The sequence below is a fragment of the Siphateles boraxobius genome, unplaced genomic scaffold, assembly GCF_051911475.1.
Source record: "Siphateles boraxobius isolate OS27281-9 unplaced genomic scaffold, OSU_SipBor_1 92, whole genome shotgun sequence".
Taxonomy (NCBI): Eukaryota; Metazoa; Chordata; class Actinopteri; order Cypriniformes; family Leuciscidae; genus Siphateles; species Siphateles boraxobius.
In genome coordinates, this window is record NW_027509222.1 from 3,354,954 (window position 1) to 3,377,565 (window position 22,612).

The 22,612-nt window shown below is 40.4% G+C and overlaps 2 protein-coding genes across 3 annotated transcripts in view; one reads left to right on the top strand and one right to left on the bottom strand.

Moving 5' to 3' along the window:
- Positions 1 to 22,612, bottom strand: part of gabrb2b (gamma-aminobutyric acid type A receptor subunit beta2b) — a 243,333-nt gene that overhangs the window by 65,026 nt on the left and 155,695 nt on the right. For both annotated transcript variants that reach the window (XM_077224821.1, XM_077224822.1), the window contains exon 5: positions 10,543 to 10,625. In XM_077224821.1, the coding sequence (XP_077080936.1) occupies positions 10,543 to 10,625 (83 nt within the window). The remainder of the gene's footprint in view (positions 1 to 10,542; positions 10,626 to 22,612) is intronic.
- Positions 13,726 to 15,404, top strand: LOC143733174 (uncharacterized). Its single transcript, XM_077224749.1, has 2 exons — positions 13,726 to 13,736; positions 14,675 to 15,404. Exons 1-2 carry the CDS (start codon positions 13,726 to 13,728, stop codon positions 15,402 to 15,404), a joined length of 741 nt encoding a protein of 246 aa, XP_077080864.1.

A 22,612-nucleotide genomic window follows, 5' to 3' on the forward strand; every position in this document is an offset into this window, starting at 1 on the left:
GAGACCAGAATCTATGAGCTGGGCCCCCTCAGAGGCCAAGCCCACAGCCTCCATAGCTCTAGACGGGGGTGAAAGATCGACCCACTCGCCTGAGAGAGCAGATCTCTCCTGATCGGTATCTCTAGGGGAGAGCCGTTGAGGAGAGACACTAGGTCCGCAAACCATACCCGGGCCGACCAGAACGGGGCTATTAGCAGGAGACTGAGCCCGTCCCGGCGAACCCTCTCCAGAACTCCTGGGAGCAGAGCGATCGGGGGAAAAGCGTACAAGCGTGACCTCGGCCACGGATGTACCATCGCATCCAACCCCAGCGGGGCTGGATGGCTGAGAGAGAACCACAGCGGGCAGTGTGATGTTTCTCGAGAAGCAAATAGGTCTACCTCGGCAAGACCGAAATGTTTCCATAGGAGTTCCACCACCTCGGGGTGAAGACTCCATTCCCCGGGCCTCGGCCCCTGTCTTAACAGGATGTCTGCCCCCTGATTTAAATACCCCGGGAGATAAAAGCTCTCAGAGAAAGAATTTTCCCCTGGGACCATAGAAGGATCTGACGTGCCAGTTTGTAAAGCGGGCGAGAACGCAAACCCCCCTGATGGTTGATATAAGAAACCACCGATGTGTTGTCTGTCTGGACAAGAACATGGTGGCCCCTTAGGTCTGGGAGGAAGTGTTTCAGAGCCTGAAACACCGCCAACATCTCTAGGCAGTTTAAGTGCCACAGACGATGATGGTCCTCCGACAGACCCTGAGCCCACCCGTGAGAGAGGCATCTGTCATTAGCATAACGCGACGACAAGGAGCTCCTAACACAGGGCCTTGGGACAGAAACCAAGGATCTTTCCACATGATCAGGGCGTGATGACACCGTCGCAAACTCACGATCATGCGAAGCGGATTTCCCCTCGGGGAGAATCCCTTGGTCCTGAGCCACCACTGTAACAGTCTCATGTGCAAGAGGCCAAGAGGTATCACGTTGGACGCAGCTGCCATGAGACCTAGCAGTCTCTGGAACTGTTTTACAGTGGATGACTGGCCTAGCTTGACCTGATCTACTGCAGCGAGAATCATAGCAATACGAGCAGGTGACAATCGTGCCTGCATCGTCGTTGAATCCCACACTACACCTAGAAAAGTGGTTCTCTGTAATGGAGAAAGAACACTCTTTTTGGCGTTGAGCCTCAGCCCCAGTCACTTGATATGAGCAAGAACGACATCTCGGTGCCGAACCGCCTGTTGTTCCGATTGAGCTAGAATCAAGCAATCGTCTATATAGTACAGAAAGCGGATGCCCTGTAACCTCAGCGGGGCTATAGCAGCATCCGTACACTTCGTGAATGTTCGGGGTGACAGTGCTAGGCCGAACGGAAGAACCCGATATTGGTACGCTTCGCCCCCGAAAGCGAACCTCAGGAACTTCCTGTGTTGAGGGAGGATAGATACATGGAAGTAAACGTCCTTTAGATCTATCATGACAAACCAGTCCTCGGATCTGATTTGAACATCCCCAGTGACAGACACAGCGCCCTGTAACGTACTGGCAGGGAACAGCTGGTCTGGGCACTCCACAACCCTCCTCGGAGGGGGCGAGCGTCCCTCGGGAAATCGCTCGCCGAGTCTCTCTACGCCCTGTGAAGGCAGGGTTAGTAGAGCAGACCACTGAGGGCATCGGAAAAGACAGGGCACCGTGTTCTTGTGCAATGAACTCAGGTCTTTCACGATAGGGACCACCCTCAGAACCCTGACGTTCAGCACGTCAGGATTTTTTTTTTCGATGAAGTAGTATCCTAACTCCCTGCTGGGTGGGGGACCCATTCCGCCAGGAACTCTACTAAGGCACCGGCAGGGAACGACTGGTCTGAACACACTAGAACCCTCCTTAGAGGCGGCGAGCGTCCCTCGGGAAAGCACTCGCCAGACCCTTCTACGCCCTGTTTCGGCAGGGTTAGTAGGACGGGCCCCTGAGGGCGCCGGGAGAGACAGGGCACCCTTAAGGGAGGTGAACGCAAGTCTCTCTCGGCGGGGACCCCCCTCAGATTTCCTTTGAGCAGGTCGGCTTGAAAAGCCTGCATAAAAGACATCGTATGCAAACATGCAGCCGCCTGCCGAGCCACCGAGTAAGCCTTCCCCACCAGCACAGAGGTATATATATTTATTTATTTATTTATTTTTTGGTGGAAGAGCCGTTGCTTTAAGTGAAGACGATGAAGCAGGAGAGAGATAGCTCGCAAGCGTCTCCTCCGCCTACAGTATCGTCACATAACCAGCAGATTTAGCACCAACAATGTTACCATAAGAATTGGACTGATTTGTGTAAATTCTGCTTGAAACCGGTCTAACCCAGGTCTTTGAAAACTCAGCATGAAGATCTGGGAAGAACGGTAAGCACCGGCTAGAAGGTTGAGGTCGTGCAGACAGAAATCTATCATCTAGATTGCTTTTAATTCTAGAAACCTGTCTATCAGCTGGCCACTCGATACTGTTATTTTATTTATTTATTTATTTTTTAGCTTTTCAACAGCCCGAGATAATACATCCATCAAACCTTCTTCATTTGCAGTATAATGTGATAAACTAGTTTTCTCTGATAATAAACTTTCGACATCCAGCTCCTCAGAACTGGAAAATCTCAATTCAACATCATCATGTGCCTCCACCCGGGCAGAAGTAACCGCCGCAGCGCGTGCTTCCAGAGCCGGGTGAGAGGCACTAGATCTCGTCGGAGATAGCTGAGATAGGGCGGAGCCCGTCTCAACGTCGCCAGCGAGATCCATCTGCGAGCCCCAAGACAAGCGCCGCCGCTCTGCCTCAACAGAAGCGGGACCCGAGCCTCGGGGAGCTCGCAGCAAATCACTCTCCTCGAAGAGCGATCGCCGCGAGCGCAGAGTTCTCAAGGGAAAACGCTCGCAATGCTGACAAACGACTCCCTCGAGAGCCGACTGGGCATTGCTGCACTCCCAAACAAGCCACACTTAGCTCGTGTGAATCCCCACCCGTGATGTGCCGAGTACAGGGGGGAACACACTTCTTATACTGCTCGCTCATATTGGTTTTTTTATATAAAATGTATATAGTGAAAACTCCTGACAAAACAGACAAACACAATCGACAGATTCAGACACACACAGAGCTGCTGAAGTAACTAAAAGCTGGCGTGTTGTGTACTCAGGGGATATTTATAGCTTCCTGGTCGATGACGTCACTCGCCGTACGCTCATTCTCTCCATTGACTGATTTCATTCATGCTTCAGACGCGTCACGCTGAGGGCGTTCCCACTGCGATTTCACGCAGCGGTAGTCCCTGAAGGGGAACACTTGTGTCGCACCTGGCACTGCATTGCATATAGTGTATTATAGGGCCCATAGTATGCTAAAACTGTGACACAAGTCAAATGTTGCAATGAACCTTTTGTGGAGAAATGAGGTTATATGAGGTTATAAGAAAAAGCTTGCATTTGGACTCTTGAAATCTTGGCTTGAAAATGATCTAAGTCCATTTTATTATGAAATTCAAACAATAAATGGTGCTTTGAAAAAAATAAAACATTTACCTCAGGAAAGTTCTTCAATATAAGGACAAAAATAGAAAAGAGCATATCACTAGTATTCATAAATATATTGTTAAATATATGTGCTATATTCTAAATACATTATATTCTTACTTAACCTGTTATTGATGTCTTATTTATTTCATTTATGTTTGAATAAATCTTCTAATCTAATTTGTCTCAAAGTTGTTTGAAATATTTGCAGGCCATTTTCTCTAAAACTAGTTTTAATGATATTTAATGTGTTCCCAGAAACCTCTGTGGAGTTTACTTGAAAGAAAGTAAAACTTGTGAACAACTTGGACAGAGCTTGTGAAAGAAAAAGGTATAACCAATTAGGCAAAAGTTCATAGGATTCTCCCAGGATTTGAGGTTATAGACACATTATGCTCACTGACAGGATGTCAATACATGTCAATACAGAATGCCATTTCACACAAGAAAGAAAGAAAGAAAGAAAGAAAGAAAGAAAGAAAGCAAGAAAGAAAGAAAGAAAGAAAGAAAGAAAGAAAGACATGTCCATACAGAATGCCATTTCACACAAGAAAGAAAGAAAGAAAGAAAGAAAGAAAGAAAGAAAGAAAGAAAGAAAGACAGGTCCATACAGAATGCCATTTCACACAAGAAAGAAAGAAAGAAAGAAAGAAAGAAAGAAAGAAAGAAAGAAAGAAAGAAAGAAAGAAAGAAAGAAAGAAAGAAAGAAAGAAAGCATTTCCCAGTTGAGAAACCATGGACTTGGACATCACATTGCAGTTCTGCAAGCTCTTATGGTGGCAACCATAATGAAACAAGGAAGGCTTCATGCGTTTTTCAATTTATATTAGCACTAACCATGAGCTCTTCTCTACAATGCAGCCAATGTGTTGGAGTTCACAAGAGCACAATTAGGAAGTGTGTACACATGCCCTCTTCTAATCTTCTCTAGCTCTCAGCTTTCTATCTTTCTGCTTTAATGACAGCAGCCAATGGGCCATGCGTAACAGTAGACGCTGGAGGATTACTGCTGGATTTCCACTGATTTCCCAGTGTACACCGCATATATAGAGTCACAATTAGATTTGATTAGGCCTTTTCTGCTCATGGCGCTGTGTAGCATGAATGCTGACTGGCTCTCTTTATCTCTAGGCTTTATGGAGATGAAGGTCATCCTAATTAAGGTAACTGTGGAGTACGGCTGGCTTTCTACACAAACACACTGTGCTCACACCAAAAATGTGTTTCTATTAGAAAAAAATAACCCTTAGAATTCGTCATGATTGTCAATCCAAATGATAAAGATTGTAATGCTACGACATTTGTTTAAACAGTGTTAATTGCTTGAGTCAATTTGTTTGAAATATATGATACTTGAAACTATGTATGTTTATCTTTATATTCTTACTTTTGTTCTGTTGGAAGTCAATTGTTAATCAAGGAATGATTCTTTAATATTACTGATCAGAACTCATCCTAAGGCATCTCATAAGGAAAACATTGCTGTTGTGACCTTTTATACTCCACCTCCTTGCAGAAGATATGTCAATACTTTAGCAAACATCAAACTTAGAGTGTCACAGTCAGGTAACATGCAAAAGACAATGAGATTTGATACCATTGATGTTGTTCCCTGAGAAGCGAACTACACGCTGCGTCTAAGAAGACGCTTTGGGGAACGTCTCCAGCGTGACAGTGTCTAAAACACATGTGGAACTAGTCCAATCTCTGCTTTTTTCAGGAGAGGTGAGGGCAGAGTGCGCGCCTCATACCCTGAAGAAATAGTGTCTGCTTAGAGGCAGGGGAACCCTTTTTAGGTGACCCAAAACACACGAATAGCTGGTCAGAATACCTCCAACCCGAGGAGCTGCGTACATAGGCCTCCGAGGCCCAGACAGGGCATAGTAGGTATAGCTTTTCCTGGTCAGCCGACAAGTGGTGGAGGATAAAAGGCCTGCAGGATAACTGACCATGCCACATTAGATGGCACCTTGGCCACGTAGCCTGGCCTAGGGTGGAGAATGGCCTTTACCCTCCCAGGAGCGAACTCAAGGCAAGAGGGAGCAATAGATAGAGCCTGCAGGTCCCCCACTCTTTTGAGGGATGTAATGGCTAGCAGGAAGGCCACTATGAAAGCTTGTCCGCCACCTCGTCAATTGGGTTTAAAGTGTGCCAGGGATAACCCCTCAAGAACCACTGCCAGGTCCCACACATGAACCCTGGCTTGGACGAAAGGCCTCATCCTCCGAGGACTACAAAGGAAATGAACAATAAGTATTTTTCCCTTTTTTTGATAAATAAGGGAGAATGCTTTCATAGTAGGACAAACAACACCAAATAAGACTGACAAGAGCAACATAGAACGCTTGCTGAAGAGCAGAAGCTAACACTGTTGTGTCCTCGCGTCTCTTTGTAGCTTCCATTTACGCCTTCACATGTGACGTCATGACGCAACACCAATCGAGATTAGACTAGTTCCACACATGCTTCAGACACTATCATGCTGGAGGCGTTCCCTAAAGAGTCGTTTTCAATGCAGTTTGAATAGTGTGTATAGCGCACACATTGTATGCAGTACTTTTATCCCACACAGTTTTCGAATGTCCTAACGGCGGTATAGCCGGCGATACCAGCTCACTTTTTTTCTTATCAATGCAAAAGACTCAAAATACTCTGTTGATTTTGATCTTACATATAAGTATTATACATCATTCAAAACTGTTAAATGTCTTTTATTTGTGTACACTCATATTAAACACAAAATTTTGAGTTTTTCGTAAAATAAAGAAAATAAACATGATGCGCGTTCTGCCGTCTCTCTCAATGTGAAGTTTCATTCTGAAACGCGACAGAAAATGATCTGTAACTCAGCAAATGTTTGTCAGACAGACTTGAAATGTATGTCTTTACAAAGCTTGGAATCTCTATTTTTAAATGGTGTAAATTATATCAAACGCAAATATTCTCTGTTTAAGTAATCAGTATGAAAGCAACGACATGTATAGTTTCTCAAAAGCGTCCTAATTAACTCTAATGCGACCACACCCACGCGAACGAGCGATTGACATGCAAATGATCCACGTGAATGAGCAGACCTGAAAACGCCCTCGTCATCTCAAAACAAAGAATCAGCGACTTCAGTAGCCTACTCCTCTGCTTTACATCGAGTTTGGAAGACTGTGTTTGTGCTGTGTTGTGCTGAGCACCTTGGATTTACCTCAGAGGAACGTGATTTGAAGATGAGAAGATTTTTAAGGTAAGACATCCACACATAATGTTATTGTTATATAAACTGTACATTGCGCAACTAGTCAAACTGGTGCCAGACTAAAATGTACGCTATGAAATGAGATTGGAGTAAAAACATGAAGCCTAATTCTAAATTTATATACGACAGGAGGATAACAAAACACAGCATGATATAGAAGTATCTTATATGAGTGTTTACTCATATATATATTTGGTAACAATAATGTTTCATAGTTTGGAGCGGCTCGATCGCTTCAGTAAATGTTCTCTACACGTACTGTGAGTTTCAGTCAGTCCTGCTGTGCATTTGTAAAGCAAAACATGCCAAACAATAGGCTTCATGTTTTTACTCCAATCTCATTTCATAATGTCATAACAAATGGAAACATTCAAAGTAACATATGATCCATATATTTTTCTCTAGTGTAGTGTTTCTGAAGTGTTCATTTTTAACCATTTATAGGCCGCCTGCTATAGGCTATTGTTAGTGTTATTTTATGCAGCCCTACACATAAAATAAACACCAGGTTGGTTGTGCCTTATAGGCATATTTATGTGTAGCCTACACATATGGCTACAAGGGCACAACCAACCTTGTGTTCATTTTATATATATATATATATATATATATATATATATATATATATATGTATATATATATGTATATATGTATGTGTGTGTATTTTGTACATTTTAAATCGAAATTTTAACCAGAAAAATCTAAAATGTATTTCCAAAATTGTGCAGCCTATAGTTTATCTTGATATCAGCATGTTCACAGTTGTTTCTTTTTTTTTTTTTTTTATACAGGGACCAGATGCCAATGGAGGAGTCCTGCTGACTTCAACATTCACATGAGTCTGTACATGAACATGGTAAAATGAAAAATCAAACACCTTGGAAATGACAGGTATGTATGCTACTATGTTTCAGGAATGGCACAAAGTTATGTGACTGTTCAAGCCTCTGTCTTTAGATCAATGTGTTCGATAATGTGCTTTTTTGTTCTTTGTTGTGTATCTTTGGATTATGTTGTGTTGTAAATAAATCCAAACAATCAAAAAGCCATTATTTTTTAAATCTCCTCATTCTTTGTGCAAGGCTCCCCATAATGATAGGGCCTGATAACACCTACTAGGGCCACTAGGGGAGGGTTTTTGTCTTTCTCAGGTGTGAAAATTCAGTAATATTAATGAGAGATCACACCCTTAGCATAAAGCTTTCTTACACAAAACACGTCATACAAATTTTAAATGACTTTATTGTCTTATCTGAATGAGTAGTCAGGATGATTTTCACATAGTTTTGGAGCAAATACTCTAGGCTATGTGATACAATTTTCAAAAGTCATTTGAAGAAATAATCAGTATGAGTTTCATGACCTTATTTCAGTGACATTTTTTTTTCTCAAACCATCCATAAATGTCATAATCTCAAAACTACAAACTTTTACATACATGCTGCCAACATATTATTGTAGCAGAGTTTGTGCTGAATACAGTGTAATAAGACTTTAGCCATGAAAATGTCACAAGTAACAGAAATAAGCACACATGTCAGGGCATGTCAGAACACCTCCAGGACCCAGAAAATACCTCAGACCCCAGAGGGTTAACACCCACCAAATGTGGGTGGATTTCAGCCGTGGCGTGTAATGCAGTCACTACTACTAGTCACGTTGGCGGGATGAATTTTATATATAATATACAGTATGCATTTTTCAATTATTGTCTTGTAAAAAAAAGGCATTTGAAATAAGAAACTAAGTGCAATGTAGTGTTGTTAAAATATAGATTTTTCGATACATATCGATACTGAAATATCTGAAACGCTTCCAATACTCATTTTCCACAGATACACAGCTGCGCTTTCTCGCTCTCTCATCTCTCTGACAGCAAGTTGACACACAAACTCGCATCTCTTCACTCACTCGTTTCATTTGCATGGTGCAACCTCATGCTAAATGCTTTTTCTTTTCTTTTTTTTACATCAATATGCACTTCATACCTCTTAATGTAAAAGCAAAAAACATATTTTTGATAACATATTTGGGATAACTGTGAAAATGCATGTCAGAGCAACAACTAAGCCATGAGGTCAAAAGAACTGCCTGCAGAGCTCAGTGTAAAGACACAGATCAGGGGCAAACTACAAACACAGTGGCCAGACGAAAAGCATGTTTTTCAGAAGCAGGGCTTAAGGGACTGTTCATGGTAGAAAGAAAGTTGAATGCAACAAAATACACAGATATCCTTGACTAAAATCTGGTTCAGATCACTCAGGACCTCAGACTGGGCCCAAGGTTTACCTACCAACCGGACAATGACCCTAAACACATAGTCAAGACAATGTAATAGTGGATTAGGGATGACTCTGTGAATGTTCTTGAGTGACCCAGCCAGAGTCTGGACATAAATTTAATGAAATATCTCCAGAGAAACCAAAACATTGCTGTCCACCGACAGTCCTCATCCAACCTGACAGAGCTTAAGAGGATCTGCAGGAAATAATGGCAGAGATCCAGGTGTGCAAGGCATGTCACATTATAACCAAAAAGACTTTAATCTAATCACTGTTAAAAAAGTCCTTCAATTAAGTACAGAGTTAAAGGTCTGAATACTTATGCAATGTGATATATGAATCAGTTTAGGGAGTGCAGGTGAGAACCCGTCCCATTTAAACCTCTCATATCTAGTGTCTGGTGTTCCCTTTGCTATTGAGGTGTGTGGTGTCATCATGCCACGATCTATGTTGGCATGGTGAGGCCTTCAGAAAAAAAAGGTTGTGGATGCCTATGAATCTGGCAAGGGATTTAAAAAAGATCTCCAAATTATTTGAAATGTATCATTCCATTGTAAGGAAAAAATATCAGACCAAATCAAAGATGTAGTACATAGTATATAGTTTGGCCATAGTAACAGCAGACATGTTTGGCACAGATCAAAGACAGGTTTTCAGGAGAAGAACCTCATACCAACTATGTAGCATGGTGGTGGACATGTTATGGTTTGGGGTCGCTGCCTCAGGGACTGGACAGCTTGCATTTATTGATTCAACTACGAATTCAACATCATATCAATGAGTACTTAAAGAAAACATAAGGCCATTTGTCCAACAGTTGAAATTGAACCAAAAGTGGACCTTTCAACAGGATAACAATCCTAAACACGCTAGCAATCCACCAAAGAATGGCTCAAAAAGAAGAGCGTAATGGAATGGCCCAGTCAAAGCCCAGATTTGAATCCTGTTGAAATGTTGTGTGGGGATTTCAAATGGGCTGTACATACACGAATACCTTCAAACACCTTGCAACTGAAAGAATATTGCATGGAAGTGTGGTTAAAAAAGGCCGGATTTAAGTGACTGGTGGACAATTATGAAAAACATCTACAAGAAGTTATTTCTGCTAAAGGGGGAAGTAATAGCTAAGTCAAGGATGTACTTACTTTTCCCACAGAAGAAAATCACATTTACTGATATTTCTGTTGAATAAATTATTGAAAAAGCTTTTTTTTTCCAAGTGGATCAACTGTATTAATATGCACTGTTTCAAAGAGAATCAAAAGTTTGCTTGGCCAAATATGTAAAAAAAGTTTTTCATGGGATGTACTTATTTTTTCACAACACACACACCCACCCACCCACCCAACCACACACACACACACACACACACACACACACACACACACACACACACACGTATATCCATTTTTTTTTATTTTTTTTTACAGGAATATGAAACATTAGTGGAGAGAAAGTCTCACGGGACACTCACAGCTCTCGATTTCCAGTGTGCAGTTCTGCTCATCTAGTGGGTATCTGCGTAAGTCCATCATGCAGGCGGCTGTGGTAGTAATCCTGTGCACACAGAGAGTATAACTGTTAGTCACAAGCAACTATTTCTCTAGAATCCTGTTCTTTATAGACCCCTGTCTGTCCTGGAGTCAATTACTTCCAGCATATTCTTTTAACGTTCCTTTTTTTTTTTTTTTTTTTTTTGCATTTTCACCCATTTCATATTTTATTCCTGTAATGTATTTAAGGATTTTTTTTTTTTTTTTACATTTTATTATGATGCTTTTAAAAATCTGTTTCCTGAGCCCTCTAAACCCTCTAAGGGACCATCAGTTTGGTTTACTCCAGCTGAATGACATAGCACTTGAAGTATTCTGAAGGGCACAAGGCATTTCTGTTTGCAACTTTTACTGCCTGATTGGCAGTAAATTTGATGATTAGAAATTAAAATGTTAATGCCTGAAGCATTCTGCACAAGGTTATCTTGATAATAACAGCAAGATTCATGTTTTTTAGCTGTTAAGATTGTTGTGGACAAATGTATGCAAATTCAATTAAGTCATTCAAATTGATGGTATTCAAATTTAAATTAGGTGCATGAGAACAACTAAAGGTTTTAAAATCTCAAAGTAGAATAAATAAATAAACTCAAGGTTCAGAGTAAATCATGAGCTTGCTACCAGAATAACATGATCACGAAGCAAATTAACTATCAAAAACCATAAAAAAACAACAACTCTTCGCTAACAGCCTTGCAGATCCAATCCAATTACTGGTGGATAAAATAAACCCAATGTCACATATTGCTGGATAAAAAAAGAAACAAAACGAATCCTCAGAAAATATAATGTTTACTCAGGAATATGTGAGTGCAAGACGTATTTTCAGTGGCATTTTAGAGTACTAAAATATGCTTTATTTATAGCTGTGTAGACAACTACTCTAAATTAATAAAACCATTTCACTACACTTCATTTTGATTTCATGACTGTTATGTCTAAACTTTTTACTTTTAGTGAATTAAATAGTCCCTGTCTTCCTCTTCAACATAGAAAGTATCTGAAATGAGCAGTAAAGAGGGTTTGAACTAAGCAAATGCGTTTTCAGCACTGCAAACATCTACTGCAGTGGTAGGTGCAAGAGAAATCCTCTTGCAAGGAAGGATAGATGAGCGGAAATCTGTGTCCTAGTTTCCAGTCATACCAGAATCACCTTGCCTCCATGTCATAGCAAAGTGGGAATACTAAAGAAAAGAGGGCAAGCAAGAGGGGTATTAGTATCTGCTTTGATGTATACGCTACAGTATATTACACTTAATAGTCCATGAGCGTCTGACAAAGACTTGCTTTCAGCTTCAGGTAGGGGGCCTGTCTATTTCTCCCTTTAGGTTTCATCAAAGATGCTGATAAATCTGAAACTTCTCAAGAGAAAAATAATAATATCAAAGCAGTAAAAGGACTAATCTAACCTGTGTCAGATCATTGTCCAGCCTGGTCACTTTGGCTACTGAATACTGAACTCAGACCAAAATAATTATCCTAACATCATTTAGTAATTCAAATTGACCATATAAACAAAGAGATACCATTCTTCCGAGTTATAAAGGTTCTTGGGGTATGCTTATTAAAATTGAAAAGCTATTATTGTTTTTTTTTGTTTTTGTTTTTTTAATAAAGTATGTTCTGACTCTGGATGGTGGGATATCCATTTTGGAAAGGAAACGGCAATGAGAGGCAGCTGGCCATGTCTAGGGCTGTACTCTTTCACCTTTTAAAGTTGCAACCTGCCAAAATCAGTCAAGCAGAATAAGGGCCCTTGGTGTGTTAGCTGACTGGCAAGCCTCGGTGAGAACAAAGAGGAAAAAGAATGATTTGAATTCCTCAGGGAGAGCTTGTTCAGTTTGCTAAATTTGCTATCAGGACTGGCAGCTGTTGTTAAGGTAGAAAATGGTGTTAGTGAGAGTGGTTGAAGGTAAGAGTGTGGTACGAACTACACTCCAACAGCAGTTTAAGTACCATCATGTTCTCTGCAATTAGGCTAGACCTGTCAAATCTCTCTGAAATCACAACATTTATTCTCATATATATTATTAATTATGTAATAATTCAAGAAAGAGTTGTATGTGGAAGGCAGGAGAAAGTGCATTCTGGAGAAGCACATGCAGTTCAGAGGCATGCAGTAAAGAAAGGCATGCAGTAAATAATATTGTTGAACAATATCCATTTACTGTTGAATTGCATTGGTTTGGTTAAGGGTTAAGTGCATTACTATGTTATTACTGTAGTAACTACAGTACATGTAACATGTAACAAGGACACTGTAAAATAAAGTTATACCTCCATTTCTGATTTAGCCTTGTATCAGCAAAAAATACATACTTTAGACTCCTGCTCGATTGCTACTGTCTGCCTTGCTGTTGGTTTGTGTCTGTAGCTTCCTATATCTTTCTGTTTTGAATCATTATTTACTACCATTCCCTGCTGTTTATACTGCTTAATACAACTTACTCATGACATCGCTAGCTTCAATCTAAATCGTTGCTAGCACAACAAGCTACTAATTCGCTAGCCTGTTAGCGTGTCATCCGTGCGCTCTTATTTATTTATTTAGCTTGCGCACTCGCGCTTTTACAAATCCATCAAAGCTGTGGTAAGTAGAATCAGTCAACACACACGGTGAGTCATGTCATCTTCTCCTCTTATTGTGACTTGCAATTCATGTAACATGTACACTCACCTAAAGGATTATTAGGAACACCGTACTAATACGGTGTTTGACCCCCTTTTGCCTTCAGAACTGCCTTAAATCTACGTGGCATTGATTCAACAAGGTGATGAAAGCATTCTTTAGAAATGTTGGCCCATATTGATAGGATAGCATCTTGCAGTTGATGGAAATTTGTTGGATCCACATCCAGGGCACGAAGCTCCCGTTCCACCACATCCCATAGATGCTCTATTGGGTTGAGATCTGGTGACTGTGGGAGCCATTTTAGTACAGTGAAATCATTGTCATGTTTAAGAAACCAATTTGAAATGATTCGAGCTTTGTGACATGGTTCATTATCCTGCTGGAAGTAGCCATCAGAGGATGGGTACATGGTGGCCATAAAGGGATGGACATGGTCAGAAACAATGCTCAGGTATGCCGTGGCATTTATACGATGCCCAATTGGTACTAAGGGGCCTAAAGTGTGCCAAGAAAACATCCCCCACACCATTACACCAGCACCACCAGCCTGCACAGTGGTAACAAGGCATAATGGATCCATGTTCTCATTCTGTTTACGCCATATTCTGACTCTACCATCTGAATGTCTCAACAGAAATCGAGACTCATCAGACCAGGCAAAATTTTTCCAGTCTTCAACTGTCCAATTTTGGTGAGCTCTTGCAAATTGTAGCCTCTTTTTCCTATTTGTAGTGGAGATGAGTGGTACCCGGTGGGGTCTTCTGCTGTTGTAGCCCATCCGCCTCAAGGTTGTGCATGTTGTGGCTTCACAAATGCTTTGCTGCATACCTCGGTTGTAAAGAGTGGTTATTTCAGTCAAAGTTCCTCTTATCAGCTTGAATCAGTCGGCCCATTCCCCTCTGACCTCTAGCATCAACAAGGCATTTTCTCTCCCACAGGACTGCCGCATCCTGGATGTTTTTCCTTTTTCACACCATTCTTTGTAAACCCTAGAAATGGTTGTGCATGAAAATCCCAGTAACTGAGCAGATTGTGAAATACTCAGACCGGCCCGTCTGGCACCAACAGCCATGCCACGCTCAAAATTGCCTAAATCACCTTTCTTTCCCATTCTGACATTCAGTTTGGAGTTCAGGAGATTGTCTTGACCAGGACCGCACCCCTAAATGCATTGAAGCAACTGCCATGTGCTTGGTTGATTAGATACTTGCATTAATGAGAAATTGAACAGGTGTTCCTAATAATCCTTTAGGTGAGTGTATAGCATAGCCTTCTCCGTCTACAAAAGATTTACATGTGATAAATGCAGGGAGATTGTAAGGCTGACGGAGAAGATTTAAGAACTAGATACACACATCCAAACTTTAATTGTGGTTAATTGTAAGTGCAAGGGCCTTAGATACTGTTTTGGATGTGACTAGCTTAGAGAACACACATTGTTCGGTTCTGGCTGAAGTAGAGCCCGTGCAGCAGGGCAACTGGGTGACGGTGACGCGCTGTAGTCGCGCAACAAAACACCGCTCTTCCGTTCCGATTATTACAACATCAAATAGATTCTCCCCACTCAGTAAAACACCCACTGAGAATCCTGTTGAATGTGCCCTAGTTATTGGCAATTATATTACATGGAACGTGAAAATAGAGACACCAGCCACCATAGTCACATGTTTGCCGGGAGCCAGAGCGCCTGACATCAAAGCAAATTTAAAAGTGCTGTCTAATGCTAATCGTAAATTCTCTAAGATTATTATTCACGTCGGCACTAATGATGTTCGACTTCGCCAGTCGGAGATCACTATAATTAATGTTAAAGAGGTGTGTGAACTCGCAACTACGATGTCAGGCACTGTAATTTGCTCTGGCCCCGTAATTTGCTCTGGCCCCCTTCCTGTTTGCAGAAGTGATGAGATAGTTAGCAGATTGACATCACTCAATGGCTGGTTGTCTAAGTGGTGTCCGCCAAATAATATAGAATTCATAGACAATTGGAAAAGTTTTTGGGGCAGACCTGACCTTTTGAAAAGAGATGGTATTCATCCCTCCTGGGATGGTGCTGCTCTTCTCTCTAGTAATATGGCACATAAGCACATAGTCTTAGAGCTCAAACATGACAATTTGGGGCTCGGGTCAGGAAGCAGACAAACTGGCTAAACCGACCGTCTGCCATAAGTCTCACGTCACCAAGGTCAGATAAATCCCATCACATAGAGGCTCTTTCACCTAGATATCATCATTTAGAGACTGTGTCTGTTCCTCGAATTAGGAAATACAAAAAAATTCCAAACCCATTTAAGGGTAAAAATTTAATTGGATGTTCAACAAATCAAAAACAGAAATAAAACAAATGAACAAATGATTTAGCTTGGGTTGCTGAATATTCGATCCCTTACTTCAAAAGCACTTATTGTTAATGATATGATTACAGACAATAACCTAGATGTGCTGTGTATGACAGAAACCTGGCTAAAACCAAATGATTACATTACTTAAAATGAGTCCACCCCCAAGATTACGGTTATAATTATGTACTTCGTATGAAAGGCAAAGGGGGAGGTGTTGCTGTAATTTATAGTAATATTTTCAAAATTACTAAGAAGTCTAGTTTCAAATATAATTATTTTGACGTGTTGGTGTAACAATATCTAGTGCAAATGATAAATCACGTTTAACCCTCTGGGGTCTAAGGGTTTTTTGGGGTCCTTGAGGTGTTCTGACATGCTCTCACATTTGTGCTTTTTTCAGTTATTTATAAACATGTTAATGGCAAAGGTGTAAATTCACTCTATATAGCACAAACGGGGCTACCGTAATATGTGAGCAACATGTGTACATGTTTGTATTTTTTAGAGAATAATGTTTATGCGTGGTTATTGAAAAAAACTAAAACTTAAAGTGTCTGAAATAAGGCCACAAAACACATACTAAATATGTGTCCACAAGACTTTTGACTAATGAGTGTTGTTGCCTAGAATTTTTTCTTCAAAATGATCTGAAAATCATCCTGCCTAATCATTTACACAAAACAATACATTGATTTAAATTTTATAAGACACCTTTTGTTTGGAAAGGCAATATGCGTGGAGGCGTGTTCACACCTGAGAAGACAAAGGCCGGATAATGTGCCACATACATAATGAGCTGCACATTAAATAGCCTTTCACACAGGTGTGTCATAGGATCCAAAAGAATGCAAGGACAGAAGAAATTATCTATATATACATATTTTACAATTAGAAATTGTAACCAATTACAAATAGGTTACAATTACAACAACAATTACAATTTTAAAAATATTTCTACTGTGTTTCTTTGTAAAAAGTATACATTTTATCATACGTATTAAAAAAGGTAAGGATTCATTAGTTTGAATATTGGAACAAACATTATAATAACATAGTTGATAATTCAATATACCTACTTTATTTTTGACAAAACATCATACTATAGTATATTTAACATGAGCAGAAATTGTTGAACAAAAGCGTACCTATTTAATGTGACAGTAGTCTTTTTTTTACAGTCAAAATTTTATAATCTATCTAAAACTAATCACAAAATCTTGTCTAAACATTCTTATTTAGTCTGTAACATATTGTGTATGATATATCAACATATACATGTGAATTTGCAGTTTTTTGCTTATACAGACATTTTGTTTCAACATATTTCAGTCTATTTTTACTCGTATTAGTAGGCTATAGCAATATAGTTTGGATGTGTTCATGTAAACATAACGTTTAATAATGTAGATGCGAGAGTGAATGAACGGCACAGACACGCGCTGTATAACTAGTAAACAAAGTGTGTGCGTCTGTGCTGTTCATTCATCATTTAGCCTACACACATACACGCAATTCATATTTAAACAGTCTTTTTGCGGTTTACAGTCAGACACTATTGAATATCGCGATTAGAACAAAGCACTTAAGAATAAATGACTTACTACATCAGCTGGATCCGTTGCTCCTCGAAATGAAACAACCAGCTCTTCTGGTACATTTTCCAGGGTTATTAGATTGTATTATTCTTCACAGCGTAGGGATATGCTGTGTACACAGCTGTAGTAAGATACTTACTAAACACGATGTGTTTTATAATCCAGCTGGTGGGCGTTGGCATGTTTGAATGGCTTGCCTTAGATCATTTGCGTTTGAATACCGTGCGCTCTCCGTGGGCGTGGCACATTAACGCGTAATCAGGTATAATGAGCTGGAAAGAAAAAAACTGACATCTCTCTTTTCATACAGATTACATAAACTTAGAATATTTGTTTTTTTATATCAATTAATTCATTTAAAAGAAGAGAGTTCAAGCTTCATTATGGAAAAACACTCGTGCCTGTATGGTATGACAAGTATTCGCAGAATTACAGTTTTATTTCGGACGCGTTTCAGAATGGACTTAACTGACAGAGAGAAGGCAGAACGCGCATCATGTTTGTTTTTCTTTATTTGGCGAAAAGCAAAACACTTTGTTTTTATTGTGAGTATCCACAAAAAAAATAGACACTTATCAGGATCTAATGATGTACAACACTTAATATGTAAGATCAAAATCAACAGAGTATTTTGAGTTTCTTTTGCACTGATAAGAAAAAAAGAGAGACTATCGCGCGTCGACCTCAGTGGGATTTGGATATTGGATTTCATGCAACTTTTACATCACTCTAGATTGACATTCGTTGTGATGGGAGTCACTCCAAAGATTTTGGGCCTATCCAAATACCCACACTTGTAGTCTTGGACACTTGAGAGCGCGTGCACACAACAGAAAGTAAGTGTGCAAGACTGTCTTAAGACCGTCAAAACTCAGTGACCTTAATGCACACTAAACAAACACTATCTGAAACGGTACTTGAGGCAAAGAGTATCCCATCATGCATCATGTTCAGAAACTTACGTGCCCCAAAATCATAAGATGTCGAGGGAAGCATTCCACTGTAAGTTAAATTAATTAGATATAACATTTACTGAACAAAATTATAACCTCAACACTTTTGTTTTTGCCCCCATTTTTCATGAGCTGAACTCAAAGACTTTTTCTAAGTACACAAAAGGCCTATTTCTCTCAAATATTGTTCACAAATCTATCTAAATCTGTGTTAGTGAGCACTTCTCCTTTGCCGAGATAATCCATCCAACTCACAGGTGTGGCATATCAAGATGCTGATTAGACAGCGTGATTATTGCACAAGTGTGCCTTGGGCTGGCCACAATAAAAGGCAACTCTGAAATGTGCTGTTTTACTGTATTCAGAATCAGAATCAGAATCAGAAAGAGCTTTATTGCCAAGTGTGCTTGCACACACAAGGAATTTGTTTTGGTGCTGAGGCTTCCAGTGGACTATACAAATACAACAAGAAACATGAAACATATACTACAAATTATAAGAATAAAGAATAAAAATATAAATATATGAGAATTAAAAGTATCACAGTTGGGTTTAGTAAGAATAGACATTTCCAGATTTACAGATTATGAACATATTTACAGTGTTTTGAACATTATAATAATAAATCTAAATATAAGTATAAGTATCACCTGAGTTGTAGGATATTGCACTAAACAGTGGGAGTATTGCACTTAAAGGCATATGCCTTGGGAGGTGTGTTAACTGTTCAGAAGGGAAATGGCCAGTGGGAAGAAACTGTTCCTGTGCCGAGATGTTCTTGTGGCCAGTGATCTAAGTCTCTGTCTTGACGGTAACAGTTCAAACAGGTGGTGTCCAGGGTGAGTGGAGTCTGTGATGATTTTACCTGCTCTCTTCCTCACTCTGGAAGAGTACAGGTCCTGGAGGGATGGCAGGGGGGCACCAATGATCCTCTCCGCAGTCCGGACTGTCCGTTGTAGTCTCCTGATGTCTGATTTGGTAGCTGAACCAAACCAGACAGTGATGGGAGCGCACAAGACAGACTCAATGACGGCTGAGTAGAACTGAATCAGCAGATCCTGTGGCAAATTGAACTTCCTCAGCTGGCGAAGGAAGTACAGTCTCTGCTGGGCTTTTTTTACAATGGAGTCAATGTGATGCGCATTCCTTATTGTGGTGTAACAGTGGTCCAGTATATTACTGTCTCTGGTGGGACATGTAACGTGCTGTCTGTATTTTGGTAGTTCACGGGAAAGATTTGCTTTGTTAAAATCCCCAATAATTATTAGAAGAGAGTCCGGGTGCCTTTGTTCCGTTTCAGATATTTGTTCAGCCAGCTGTTGTAGCGCCGCGCTCACGCACGCGTCTGGAGGGATGTAAACATTCACGAGAATGAAAGAGGAAAACTCCCGTGGCGAGTAGAAAGGTTTGCAATTAATGAAATGAGTCTCTAAGTTAGGAGAGCATATCTTGTTCAGTGTTGTTATATCTGAACACCAATTTTCGTTAATGTAGAAACACAATCCACCACCTCTCGTTTTCCCTGTTAGCTCCGCGATGCGATCCGCTCGGAACAGCTGGAAGCCCGGCAGATGTATTGACTTGTCCGGTATGGCTTCACTCAGCCAGGTTTCAGTGAAGCACAGAGCAGCAGAGTTAGAAAAATCCTTGTTAATCCTTGTGAGGAGAAGTAGTTCGTCCATTTTGTTAGGAAGGGATCGGAGGTTCGCAAGATGAATGCTGGGGAGTGCAGTGCGCAGGCCGCGCTCGCGGAGTTTAACCAGCGCGCATGCACGCTTCCCGCGTTTGCGTCTGACCGCGCGTTTGAACAACACCGCCGCCCCTCCGACGAGAATGTCCAGCAAAACGTCTGAATAATCAAAAACTGTATAGTTTTCTGGTGTGTGTTTCCTAATGTCCAGTAGTTCGTCTTTGGTGAAACTGATAGGAAAATAATGACTAAACACAGGACAAACGAACAAAAACAACACAATAGCTGGAGAGCTCCACACAGAGGCAGCCATCTGCGGCGCCATCAGCATCTGCCGCAAAGTATTGCAGCCGGTATTGGGCCGAAAACCAGTCAGTATCTGGTGTGACCACCATTTGCCTCACGCAGTGCAACACATCTCCTTCGCATAGAGTTGATCAGGTTGTTGACTGTGGCCAAGAACAGCCACTATCAGCTCATGAAAAATGGGGGCAAAAACAACAGTGTTGCGTTTATAATTTTGTTCAGTGTTATTTGGTAGTAAAACATAATGTGTTGTACATTTTATTGGATCAAAGATGTATATGTGTATTTTGAACATTTGCAACTGTTTTTTAACACTTAATTAGAAGCACCGCAATTACTAAATTGTGTCGTCTGTTACATAGGGACTACTGAACAGATATTTAGATGCTTTTTGTTGAGAGCACAAAACCAAAAAGTGGAAAGTTCTGCACGTGATCTACTGACGCAGCTCAAATTAAAGAACACAGGCACAGACGGATCAATGTCATAATGACCAATGCAATCTACCAAAAGCAGCGCAAATTAACATCTGGTTTAAGACAAGCTTTTTTTTGGATGGTAAATAATGGCGCAAATAAATTGACTAAAAAAATAAATGCTCTCCTCCCATAAATTTTGCATCTGAAAGAGAAACTCTCACAAATTCATATGCAATAAGGTCAGCCGCTAAAATAACTGTCCAAGCCTTTTCAGCGCTAATTTCTCACTGCGTGTCTTTAGTAAATCCTGATAATAATTTTTTTAACGCCAAAAGAGGGTTTGAGCTGGTGCAAGCTGTAAGTAAATCTGGTTCTTAAAGGTGCAGTGTGTTATTTCTCAATTTTTGATATTTTGAATTCAACCCAAACAAACACACCCCTCTCTTCATTGTTCCACCTCCAAAGCTCACCCTCCAATCCTGACCGCATAGCTCCGAGTTGGTCTCGAACCCCGATCGCTGACATGCGAGGCGAGTGCACTAACATGGACACTAAACAGTAAACACTTCATTCTCTAGCAGTCATCAGCCTGCACAAATCTCATTAACTGGCCTCCATTACACACTCAATGCAAGAATGGATGTCTATTTATCATAACAGAAGCGCAACAAAATAATGCTTCACGAAAAGTAAAGCAAAGATGATGAACAAACTACAAGGATGCACAAAAAAGGAACATACAGTTTGTTGTTAGTTGCCAACAGCACAGCAGCTACAGACAAACAATAGCAATGTTTCCATAACCCTTCAAATTGGGCAAATTGAAATTGTGAAATTGAAAATACGCTTAATGGAAACTTAATGGAATTTTCGCAAAAACTCCCATTTATCGCAAAAAAGTTTTTACGCTCGCATGAGGTGGTTTTTCAGGGAATTCGAAAAAGAAACATTTAGCAAAACTGCAATGGAAACCGTTTTTGCACATTTACAGGTCACCTGACGTAATGGCACAAATGTTTGGACAGAAAACTAGACAGAGTTCTTTATTAAATTCATAAAAGACAAAAGAATTACAGGAATACTGGATTCTAAACCTCAAAGAAATGCCAACTAACCAATGGGAACTAAGATCCCGAAGCAGATTAGAGCGAGAAACACCTCAATGTGCCGCTCACAAGTATAAGTGTCTTTCCTTACAATTAATGCTTGGATAACATGCCTACGTTTCCTTTGATTAATAATAATGTCTAGTGCGGTGGCTGCAATATATATAAATCTACCAACGTCCGTTGCCATGATTTTTGGAATGACTTTCTGCGAGAGGGAAAATTTAAGTTTTAGTTGCATAACATCGGTTAATGGAAACACAATGGAAACATCTACATTTAGAAAAAAAAAATCGCAAAAGTTTTGTGCAAATGTAATGGAAACGCGCCTAATGACACTCAAAACCAGTGTTACTCAAATTTGGAGCGAATCGAAAACAACCTCCGCGTCTGTTTTCAGGTCTGTTATCCATCGCTGGAAAGCTTTTCTAAAATTAACGCAGGTCCTAAAGCTCTTTCCTGAACATAACTCTTCATTTTCCAGTGATATTCTTATGAGCTTTTCTCTTTTGTAATGTCTCTCGGACATCTCTCTTTCTTCAGTCTTTCTTCAAATCTCCCTCTAGCTCATTCTCTCTCCTCCACCGTCATACACCCCCTAATGCTGATTGGCTACACGTTTGTTGTTGTGTCTGGTTGTCGGTCTGACCAACTTTCAAACAGCGTTTTTCAAATATCGCTTCCCATCGGGTAATCAAAAGTTCCACACAGTCATTCATTCTTCACACTCACTTAAACATTTAGGCAAAAATACAGGAAATACATCATGTAGTCATCAATACTTCAAGTGCAGAGACCATAAAGTGTAGGTATTTGAACAGGCCCTTTACATACCTGTAGTTCTTTGGTACATTATCTATGATACAATTTTCAGTGATAAACTTACTCGTACAATAACTGTTTTGTTAATAACCTTCTGTCAATATGACTGTCTGTGGCATGGGCGGG